This window comes from Anabrus simplex, chromosome 12 (genome assembly GCF_040414725.1).
Source record: "Anabrus simplex isolate iqAnaSimp1 chromosome 12, ASM4041472v1, whole genome shotgun sequence".
Lineage (NCBI taxonomy): Eukaryota > Metazoa > Arthropoda > Insecta > Orthoptera > Tettigoniidae > Anabrus > Anabrus simplex.
Genome location: NC_090276.1, coordinates 64,107,830 through 64,120,322, shown reverse-complemented (window position 1 = coordinate 64,120,322; position 12,493 = coordinate 64,107,830). Strand labels below are relative to the sequence as shown.

Here is a 12,493-nt window from a genome sequence, read left to right as displayed (position 1 = left end):
TCAAACTCAGACTCCCAAAAAGGCAGCTAATTATGCTAACCACTACGCTGGCGGATATTCTTAACTACAAAACAGAGACGTATAGCATGACTGATGCATGTTTGCAATGTACGGATCGGACACGAAACTATTCACCTATTTGTGCGACGTCATCAGAGCTGTAGTAGGCCTATGCTACGGAAGCGACATTTCTTAACTACAAAACACAAATGTACCGCATGACTTCGACACATTTTCATCGCATGGGTCGTATGGACGAAGCTGTTCACAAATTTGTGTGATCTCATCAGGGCTGCAATACGACTTGTACACACTTCGAAGCGGAATCATTGTTCTTCTCTGATGAATTGCGAAATTTAAAAAAAGAAATTTCTTCGTCTCGAAAAGCCATGGGGGTCTAATACGCAACGGGGTCTAATATACAAGTAAATTTGGTATATATAACATGATTTTATGATTAAGAATTACAATATGCAAAGAACAAAATTTTTCACATTAGGTGTAGGCTTACACACAGTCCGAGAGAGCAGGACCAAAATGCAACAAAAAGTGCAGAAAATTATACATAATAAATAAACCACCTACATACCAACAAAGCAGCTAGGAAAGCTGTCTTCAAATTGTTTCCAATGGACACCAAAAGCTGATCTCGACAAGTGATCATAGCCATTCCTGCGGTGAGGTTGCGCACCATATGATGTGCTCCAGCCCGCATGCGAGATTCTTCAGGATCCAAGGCAAAATCCTATTGAAGAATAAAAATATTAAGTTCTGAAAAGGTCATTAATACATTTGAGGACTGTTTTTGCAAAATTCGCTCCTTGCAAAATCATAATTTTTCAGGAGAGACAAAAAACTGGTTAGACTATAGAGTAAAAAGGATAATTTGACAAAGTACATCATAAACAGTTTGTTTGTTAGTTACAATCTGATATAAGTATAGCCAAAAGCACAAATTTGAATAGTTTTTACAAAAAAGGTAGGGGAAAATGTTCTTTTTTTTTTTTTCTAAAACTCACTCATTGCATAATCCTATTGAGTAAAAATTTCCTCCACAGCATATATAAAACAAATTTAAAAACATAAAATGTCAGAATTTACACACAGACATTATCACAATACTATAAATGAAGAATGGTAGTGGTAATAGTATATACAATACCAGTGTTTCAAAATTTAACAGACATAAAATTAATGAATCTCTGTCTTTATTGACTAGACCTCTTTATTTCTCAACCAGTTTCCCCAACTTCTGTATCCTCCATCATATCACTTACATTCAGCTTGTTCTTGGTATGTTTTCCCTTAAGAACCGCTTCATAGAACTCCTTAGCTTCCCCAGGTATTCATACGAATTTAATTAATTTTGCCATATCTTGGCTCTTTTCCTTACTAACGTGATTTACTATTTCCATTTTTGAAGCCAAGTACACTTCTTTGAAGGAAATGTTTCCTTTATTGAGTATTTCTACAATGGTTGATTCATCACTGTATGTGTATCGAACAGCGACTTGTACCTTGAAGTTTTCATATTTCCTGTATTGAACGATGCGGGTTTTCGTGATGTTGAAAGGTAGTTTCCCTTTCAAAATCTTTCTTGATTTTGCCTTCAGATCATAGATGTTCCAATCTTTTTGCAGTATTCTCACGTGTCCGTGACCACTGAGTAGTACCAATATAAATGGTCTGTTATTGGACATTATAAATTTTCCAGCTAACTCATTCTTGGTTGCCAGCGTTTCGCCCTCGTGTGCTAGGGTGGGCTCATCAGTTGGTACCTAGCACACTTACCAATACGCTGGCTAGTGCATACCGTGGAGGCCACTGCGTAGGCTAACTGGAGCCACCGGCAGTGCCAATGCACTAAGAGACTTTGTCTCATTGGCTCCAGTTAGCCTACGCAGTGGCCTCCACGGTATGCACTAGCCAGCGTATTGGTAGGTGTGCTAGGTACCAACTGATGAGCCCACCCTAGCACACGAGGGCGAAACGCTGGCAACCAAGAATGAGTTAGCTGGAAAATTTATAATGTCCAATAACGGACCATTTATATTGGTATTATAAATTTACTCATTCAGGACAAATATTTCAGATTCCCTATGGGAATCAACATCTATATAACCACTGAGTAGGCTATGATACTTCATAGGCAATACAATCTCTTCTTTCTCTCTGTATTTTTTCTCTACATTCTCGAACACTCAATCTGGCGGCAAAAAGCTATGACCTCGAATGGGAAAATGTGTTCAACTAATGAGAAAAGCTCAAGATAGTCTTTTACACCCGAAGCTATTTCATTCGCGCCATGACCCCCTTCTGTCTCCAACCACGTATAAAAGAAACCTTTACTTTTGTCCAGTCGTTTTTCATTTGTCATGACACAAATATTATATAACCATGCTTGTCTCAGTAAAATGCTTCCCCTATAGATACTTTAGGAATGGGTTGATTTTGTTGCATGTCAAATATAACATCAACATGACTATCATCCTTTTCTTTAAGTATGGCAAAAAATGTATTAGCTCGTGCTTTGTGTAATTTATAATCAATTCGAGCCTTGTTCCTTACGTCATTTTTCCTATCTTTAATAATCAATAAAAGTTCTTTACATGTCGAACATGTACCCGAGTGTGGATTCCCAAAACCTAAATTAAATTTCGTATTAAAAATTTGCTTGTACTTCGAGACTGAACATTTTGATTTCCCTTCTAAATCTCTTTCTTTGCAGAAATGAACATTTTATTGATATTAAGGTCCGGAGGCAAATACGCTCGTGTACACTTATTGCGATTATAGTGGCTTTGCCTACACTTATATTTCAATATGTGATGAATAACTGTGTCCGTACTTTCCTTACATGTCAGCAAAATATCCAGCAGTCTAGCGACGTTTGCTGTAATGAGTGAGTTTTGGTATACCACATATCATAGCAATGAGCGAGTTTTGGGAAAACGACCCATATTTAGCAGCTTCTTGTGATGACAATAAACAACTTTTGCTAAAACCAATTTAAGGACATGAAAGCCAAGTGACCTAACATTCACGTCCCATATATAACTCAATTCACCCCATTTTTGCAATGAGCGAGTTTTGAAAAAACGGTCCTCATTTAACATAACACATTAGTTGCAGCAAGCAATGAACCTTATAAAAAGCAATTAACAGCAAATTCTAAATTAAATGTGACAGGAAAATTTGGGCTGACAATTTTCCACCTTCTAATTCCCCCATACGGAACCAACAAGAACGGTATGGGCTCAGTACCCCCACTATTTTGTGTGTTGCTGAGAACATGAATCAGATCACCCTGATGACACCGTTGAGGATATGGTACAAGAGGAAGAAGAAGAAAGTAATTACAAAAGCTTATACAGACAACCATATTCACTCTTCTTTGTTAAGACATGGTGTAATCTATGGTAAAGAATAAATGAAATTCACAATACAATATGAAAGTTTAAAACAATATGGTACCATACCTTTTACATGACAGTAATCTTTGATTTTGAGCCACTGCTTATCTCAAATTCTAAATTCTTTTCTTGCACTACCCTGTACCCCACAGCGAACTTATTATATATGAAATGGAAAAGGGCTGTTTGGACTGATAATTTTCAAGAATGCTTCTAGAATACAGCAGTGTGACAAAATTATGAAGATTCCTGTATAAAAAATAGGCTTAAGAGAGAGAGACCAACCCTCCACCCCCACTTCACGATTTTGAAAGTACGATGACACAGAGACTTTGAATTGAAATTGTATATAGTTTTCGTATAGACTATATTAGTTGGGAAGTGATCAGTAAATCTGTGTGGAATCGCTGGAATTCTCAGCGACCATACAGTGGCAAGAAACTATTATATCACAAACTAGCTAATGTACCCGTGCTTCGCTACGGAATTCTACATTGTATACAGAATTGTAGGTTAGGTAGAGTTAATGTTGTGAGAAAGACTGTATTAAATTGCATAGCTTTTAACGTTACCCTAGAAATGCGACAGAGAAATCACCAAAGGTCTTTTCTCATATGAAGACTGTGTTAGGGAATTTTCATTGTAATGGTAGGCCCGCTTGCCTACCGTAAGTCACAATCAGGTTGGAGAATTGCATTATAATGGCAGACACTCATTCTCCACCTGCCGTTTTACATCCTCAGAAAGACTGTCTTAGTGGTTTTCCCAACTGAAATTAACATAGGTCATTACAATAATGTCAGTATGAATGGCGCGAGTAAAAGCAATGATTTCACATGAAATACTCGATTAAAAACAAAACATTCTCTCACTTTTAACAAACAGTACTACGCTGTCAATCTACCAGTCCAAAGTTCCAGAGCTGGAATGACCAGGCCGCAGACAGCCGTGATCACTCTTAGCCTTTTTCGGGGGGGGGGGGGGGGGGTGTCGAATAGTGGAGAGTCCCAGGGCAAAAACTATGCCCTTTTACTAATCTGTTTCCTAGGAGTACCCGATGAGTCAGAAAATCTCAATTCTCTACACTGGCGACAGAAAAATCTATCTGACTTGGAGGCAATTTTTTCCTCCAAGTCAGAGGAGAAACCCCCTCTTCACTGCTAATTTTGAATAAAATGAATGTAGAATTGAATAAAAGTGAAGAGGAAGAAGCTCTTTTTAAGAAATGGCTCTTTTCAGGGTTGAATTTTGAGTTATTTAGTGAATTGTGGTGCTATAATTTGGAATATGCCTAAATTGTAATTCTAGACCAGCTCATACTACTACTACTACTACTACTACTACTACTAAGTGAGCCTCTGCCTTAAGAGTGCACACTGCTCGTTCAAAACAGCGCATCAGAGTAGGGATCGAATAGTTGGAATACTATGATGAACCAATGAGTAACATACCAGCAGTACGGTATCAGAAAATGTATGAACCAGAGGAATGACATGCTAAAGAAGAAAGTTTTCTAACTCTCCAGCTATTTCCCGCCAATATTCAGCCAGGCTGTTATACTTGGTACGCAGCAGTAATCCAATCTATCGGAGTTGAGCGGTAGCATAAGAGACGAAGAACATCACCACAAACAAAATAAAACATAAATCGTCGGAAATTGTATTCTCTATAACTTTTGTTACGTAGTACTTTTCGATAGGACCAATAATGTAGGCATTTAAAAATTATATTTGAGGAGCCTTCCCTTAAACTACAATTTCATCCAGGGTGAATAAAATTGTTTATAGCTTAGACTGTAGTTTCTTATTCTTCGACTCTATATACCGACCTTCATTAAATTCTGTTCACCCATCTTCTCGTGGCACGCCGTTGATATGGACTTGGCAACAAAAATACAAATTCATGAATATCTGTGCTATCAAAGCCGGTACGGTAACAATGTATGACATAAATGATTGGAAATTCAATTCTATATAAAACTTTAGGTATGTAGCATTTATCGATAGGACTACTAATAATATAAATATTTGAGAATTACATTTTAGTCCTTCCCCTTAACTACCATTTCACTCAGCGTGAGTCAAATGATTTATAGCCTAGATTGTAGTGGCTCATCCCACGACTTCACATACAGATTTTTATTAAATTCTCTTCAGCAGTTTTCTCATGATGCGTGTACTTACATACATACATACATACATACATACATTACAGAAAAGTAAAAAGTGCATTTACTTGTTACTACGGACATGACCAATAAGAAACACCATTCTTTTTAAATTCTGAGCAATGTGCAGACAAAACTCTTATTTTATATATATATATATATATATATATATATATATATATATATAGATTAAAGAGCAGGAAGAGACAAAAGTTACCACTAGATATTTAAAAGACAAAGATGGAATGACAGCAGAAATATAAAGCGAAAGGAAAGCTGAAACAATATTAAGGGAGACAGAACTGGCAGCTGGAATCGAATCAGCCAATGTGGTAGTGGTGGTGGTGGTGGCCAGATAGCACTCCTCCACCTGAGCCACACAGTCCAGCAATTCCCATAAGATAAGGGATTACAATATTACAATAATCTCTAGATTAGAGGTAAGAATGTATATAATTAATACACAAGAATCACAGCAAGGAACATATGTATCGTGATATGCAGCCAAAATCTGGTCAAAGCCATAGAAGGATAAAAAGTGAACCATGCTTGCTCTGATCTGGTTGTGTCTATGAAGCTGAATAATAATATGCGCTTAATTCAAATTTACTTGTTTCAGGTTTTTAACATTATTGGACCCATGTTGACTTCCTGCAAATGCTGTCACTTCTCAGTCAACCTGTGAAGTCCATTCATGTGATTACTGTTGAAAGGTGGATAACTAGAAGTTCTGTGCTCTCTTAGGAACCTACTTAAACTGACAAATAGATGTTTTAAAAAACAACCATCCACCAAAAAATTACTCTAAATTCACACCTTTTTCACAATTTGTTCACATGTGGTCAAGGCAATCTTGATGGATCTGTCAACGACGGGATGAATCCACTCCTGAACAGCACGTTCAACTGCTGGCCGCACAAACTGTTTCAGTTGAGGATGCGCTTGGAACAAAGCAAGCTGAAAATGAAAAAACAGAAAATTATTTGCACATGGGATGTAACGCCTAGACAGCAAGATTTACCATAGGTATTTATATGTAATGGAAAGGAACACAAGTGATGTTTAGTCATCTTTGTACACAAGACTTTACACACAGTACAAACGACAATGGATATATAAAAATGAAGAGGACATTCAAATCATGCATTTGAGTCACATATATGTCTATTAAGTGGTAGAATGCTTATTAGAGGATTTTTTTTTTTTACATGAATTTTACGTTGCACCGACACAGATAGGTCTTCTGGAGAGGATGGGATAGGAAAAGGCCAGGAAAGAGAAGGAAGAGGCAGTGGCCTTAGTTAAGGTACAGCCCCCAGCATTTTCCTGGTGTGAAAATAGGAAACCACGGAAAACCATCTTCAAGACTACCGACAGTGGGGTTCAAACCCACTATCTCCCGAATACTGGAGTTAACTGGCTGCAGTTAAGCGACTGCAACTATCGAGCTCGGTTTAGAGGACTTTATTTATTCTTTAATGTTACTGAATAACCTTACACTCAGCTATCATAACATCTGATATTGTACTTCAATAGTTACGAGGTGTGTTTTTTAAGTAAGGGCCATTTGAAAATAACTACACAACGAAAGACGATTTTCAAACACCACATTTATTTTCAGATTCTACAAACTTAACTCTGTTTTCAACATAGCCACCAAGTTTGTTTAAACACTTATCATACCTTACAATTAAGTTTTGAATATCCTCTTCATAGAAACTTGCTGCCTGCTCCGATAACCAAGAGTTCTTGATCTTGCACTGGAACATAGTCTGTTTGGCCTTCATCTTTACAGGCGAATGTGTGCCTCTCCATTCCATGCTCTGTTTTGACTCGTTATGCCGAAGAAGGCGACGACATGTTGAGCCAGATCGTAACGGGAGACGAAACATGGGTTTCCCATATCACGTCCGAATCGAAGCAACAGAACATGGAATGGAGACACACACATTCCTTCCCTGTAAAGGTGAAGGCCAAACAGACTCTGTCCCAGCGCAGGATCAAGATCTCTTGGTTATCGAGTAGGCGGCAAGTTTCTATGAATAGGGTATTCAAAACTTAGTTGTAAGGTATGATAAGTGTTTAAACAAACTAGGCGGCTATTTTGAAAAATTGAGTAAAATATGTAGAATCTGCAAAGAAATGTGGTGTTTGAAAACAGTCTTTCGTTGTGTAGTTATTTTCAAACGGCCCTTACTTAAAAAACATGCCCCGTACATGAGAAGTGAACATCATGAGATTCTTTTCCATATGTACTCTTAAAAAAGTAGAAATATACCATACATTTTAGAGAAGATAATTTTAGGAATTAACCAACAGTAGTTAATTTACCTAACACAACTGACAACATCAATATCACAGAGTTGGATACCTGAAGTATAACACTACAGCCAAACGAGATTCATTTATTTAAATTTTAAAAGTTTCATTTATGTACAAAAATCTGTTAGCACGAGACTCTTCCTGCTCTTTTTTTTTTATCACCAATATCAAATTTACAGATGAAATGTGGGTTAACCATGGCATAATCATGGCTAAAGAATCGAAGGATAAAACAATAACAAGAGTATCATCGTAAGAGATGTCTCTTTTGAAAGCTGGACTAATCTATAGGTTGTGTATGCTGCAAGAAGGGATTAGGAAAGTTCAGGACCCAATGCAGGTAAGGCATGCATTTGTTACACTTTCTTAGCTGCAAAACGATCTTGGAAGGCTGTACATCAACTCCGCCTCTAAACTGCCTTAAACTTTAGGCAGGAAGAGTCTCTCCACAAGTTAGAAAACATTATGCAGAACATCTAAACTGCCTTAAACTTTAGGTAGGAAGTCTGTCCACAAATTAAACACATTATGCAGAACCTTCAGCACCTCTGAAGAAAGATGATATAGTATATTGTTTGTACAATTACGCAACATTACATACAGCAGTTATGTATAATTGAGTGACTGGGCTTACCTGGCTATTCACAGTAATATGTGGAGCCAAGCTAGCTATGCCTGAAACACTGATGTCCATGTAATTAAAACGTGGGTCAGGAGGGCCTGCTGGCAGGTTTGAAGTTGGTGTTGTATTGGTGGGAGCAACTGAAGTTGGAGGTGTCGCCGAGGAAGAGATGGAGATCTGGGACATCTCTTCCGCTGAAGTCGAAGTTGTCACGGTACTATTAGCAGCTGCAAAAAAAGAGAGAGAGATGATAAAAAAAACCAAGCATCATCGAAGTGACAAAAGAAAGAAAAACAGGGCCATGACTTTTACAAAAAGGATAAACTCTATTTGTACAATTCTTTAACATTTCCTCTTCAGAAGTTATAATGTGTCTATGATCATTTAACACATTCGGTGCGGATCACACGCTGGGCGCGTGACGCTACTATATAAGCACGTGCTGAGCACGCGCCTAACGCGTCATGGGACAGTTGCTAGGAAATGTGAATCACAGGTTTCCCGCATGGTAAGAAAGGCTCTAATTGTCATTCCGCACATCGTGTAAGTCCAGTCTACTAGCAGATTCATCTGTAGCCATATTTGCGCATGCGTATTCCATCTCCTGCATATTTCCTCTCCGGAGTCGTCATTCGTCATGATTCATTTATGGGATCTTCGAGCAGCAAGACCATTTCAATGCGAAGTAAGACACTGCACTTTCTGTTTATTAATTCTTCCAGAGAATTACGAGTGATTCCGCTTTTGAATTAAATAAATTCCACTACTGCAATATGTTCAGTGATCATTTTTGACTGCGTCGTGATGCTTATGTTATCATTTTATTTATAAATTTTTTCAGATGGCCGACAATGTGGTTCCTTCAACATCACAACACCCATCCAATTAGCCAAAGTATTTCACTTTTGTTTGTCAAATTCTGTAATAGAAAAGTGTAAATATGAATATATTTATGTCTGTAACATACTTTATACATTTGTTTGCTATCCACGGTAAATAATGCACAGTAATCTACCAACGCGCGTGATCCGTCTGGTGACCAGTATTACTTCTAGATTTCAACCACCGTGCGAGTCACGCACCAGGCGCGTGAGTGGGATAAGTCCACAAGTTCGATAGAACTCGTCCTACCAACGTACAAAACTTCAATAATTACAACTTTTAAAGAGTCCCACACAAATATTTTGCTCAGGTTGGCGGGTATGTCACGCTCTGCTAATACGCAGTGAACGTGTTAATAGACTTCCTAAAACAGAAGTTTTCTTTATTATAAACCTTTTCCATTCACAATTAACATGTTTGAGACGGCACGTTCCTCCAATGGTACACACGTTCTCAAAGGCCATTGTGTGCTACTCAGAAGATGTAGCAAGAACTAAACAACATGCATAGTGGCCCAAGACGACAGTGGGAAGGCTGGAGAAGAAAGAGGAAGTGTAGTTTCGATGGACCTCCATATGCGGAATGTGTAATAGTAACGGAAGCCAAGTGTAGCAGTCATGTTAGGTCTTCATACCTAAAGTAAGGAAATAGTGTGTAATGTGTAGAATGGGAAGGAAGTCACTGATTCACTGCCCTCTGTCGACAGTTTCTTGAGAGCGTCGCGCTGTGCCATGGTGGTGTTATGCATGTATTTTTGGAGTATAGGTTTCCATGCATTTGATAACTTGAAGCTGTCTTCCTTGTTGATGTTATTTGTGCACAGCTCTATCTCTACGGCTTCCCTTAAGTCAAACATAGAAGTCTTTTAAAGGCACGATAACCTTCGCCTGGTCAAAGAGGATTTCATGGCTTGTACTGTAGAAGTGTTCTGCCATGGCAGACTGGCTTATAACATTTTCTGTGGAGGATGAAAGAGTGATATTCTTGACTGACCTGATAGGTTCTTTCACCCTGGTGCTAACAAGCCGTTTTGTCATGCCAATATATAAGCAACCACAACCACATGAAACTTCATACACGCTCGGTGTTTCAAGGTGTGATTTTTCTCTGACTGGTCGAAACAGGGATTTGAGCTTCCGGTCTGGTGGTGAAAACTGGAATTATATTGTACTTCCTAAAATGAGGCCTATTCTGTCAGTTATACCTGCCACATAAGGATGGAATACGTTTTTCTTTGTACTATCCCTGTAAGGCTCCTTGATCTCAACAGCTCGTGCTATGTCTCCTGATGTATAGCCGTTTTTCTTCATAGATGTTGTCAGTTCTCTTAATGCACTCGAGCAGTTATCAGCATCTGCAACATTATTCACCCTAAGAAATAAGGTTCGAAGGAGAGCTGCCTTTTTTTTTTTTTTTTTGCAGGGGTGGTGGTGTAAGGACTTATGAAGGTATCTTTCAGAACATGTAGGTTTCTTGTACACTGCATGGCCTAGTATACCAACATATCAAGAAAAGATAATTTACCTTAATTTTCTACTTCCATTGTGAACTTGATCTTACGGTTAATGGAATTTAGGTGCTCTAAAAATTCTATAATAAGACCAAAAATGTGTCATCTACGTAACAATAGATGCACTTAGGTTTCAATGGTGCTGTAGTTAATGCAGGAGACTCAAAGTGTTACATAAAAATATTTGCAGCACTGGTGACAGAGGTGAACCCATTACTGCTCCCTCTGTCTGTTCATAATAATTTCCTTTGTAGTAGAAGTAAATAGATTTTAAACAAGTTACCACCAGATTGGTCAAGTCCTCAGACAGTATTGTCTGATGTAAGCATGAGTTTCTTTTACTGGTATATTAGTAAAACGTGACGTAACATCAAAGCCTATCAGGATGTCACATTCGTCCTCCTGTAGCTCATGTAACTTCTGCAAGAAGTGTTTTGAATCTTTAAACGTGATGTTCTGTCTTCCCTGTGACGAAATATAGCGGGCCAACTCATGGGTGTCAGAATCAATGGCACTCATGATTGGTCTTACTGGCATGTCATTCTTGTGTATTTTTGGGAAGCCATAAATGACTGCAGGTCAGCGCCACAGCGAAGTTAACATCTTTCTTTAGCACTGGTATTAAGTTCTGGTTTAGTACTTTATCAGACATATTTACTATGACCTTGTTATAATCTAATTCCAGTGGTTTGCATTGGACCATTTTCTGAAATTTATTCTCTTGATTTGCTCTGCTATACTCTTTTACACGTTCGGTCTGCTCGTATGTTATCCTGTCTATCAAGGCCCAATGTTTAGTAAACAAGTTAATGCTAATCTCCATGAAAAGACAGAGTGTGAAATATCAGGTTATATGGTTAAGTAGTGTTCAAATTCTAATACAAAAGCAAAGAGATACTGTACTTTCAAGTATAGCCTATTTGACCAACACTTTATAAATTAATTTATAGTTTGCTCAACAATTCTGAGGCCGAACTCACAAAAATTAATCCAAAGTACTGTAGTCTATACATAACACCCCAGATTACTGGATAAATTAGAAAAGTTATATACTAAAAGTAGGAAGATTGAAATACACATGAAGGATAAACACAATGATCAGGCGGTGTGGGTAGCGGGAGAAACAGAAAGGTGATAGGAGGTGGTGGTGTTTATTGTTTTAAGAGGAAATATAACCAGACAATCATCCTAGATTAACACTAATAATCTATCAGCAGTAATCAGAGGGGGGTGGGGGGAAGAGGGGTCCCACACTTAGAAAAATGAAGGTATCGGGCGAAGAAGACAAAGGCCATGAAGGGCATAAAAATAAAAGACTCCCTAGGATTCACAAACATAATACCGTTGGGGTCAGAAAATAACAAAGAGTTGACCGAGGGAGGTTGGACAGGATAAATGAAAGTGAGGAGCCTGACGAAAGTACATGAAAGCAATGACAGACTCAGCTAGGCGAGACAAAGAAGCTTGTATGTGCAAAAGAACAAGGGTAACATTGTCACATTTTCACAGCGAGCCACATTCTGAAAAGTGCTCATCCCATATTTTGTTACTTGGGGGATGATGATGATGCTGCTACT

General features: G+C 38.2%; 1 protein-coding gene across 7 annotated transcripts in view; it reads right to left on the bottom strand.

Moving 5' to 3' along the window:
* Window positions 1–12,493, bottom strand: part of Not1 (CCR4-NOT transcription complex subunit 1) — a 403,150-nt gene that overhangs the window by 145,284 nt on the left and 245,373 nt on the right. For all 7 annotated transcript variants that reach the window (XM_067156230.2, XM_067156231.2, XM_067156233.2 and 4 more), the window contains exons 22-24: window positions 8,537–8,751; window positions 6,397–6,537; window positions 590–745 (exon numbers count right to left, since the gene is read on the bottom strand). In XM_067156230.2, coding sequence (XP_067012331.2) covers window positions 590–745; window positions 6,397–6,537; window positions 8,537–8,751 — 512 coding nt within the window. The remainder of the gene's footprint in view (window positions 1–589; window positions 746–6,396; window positions 6,538–8,536; window positions 8,752–12,493) is intronic.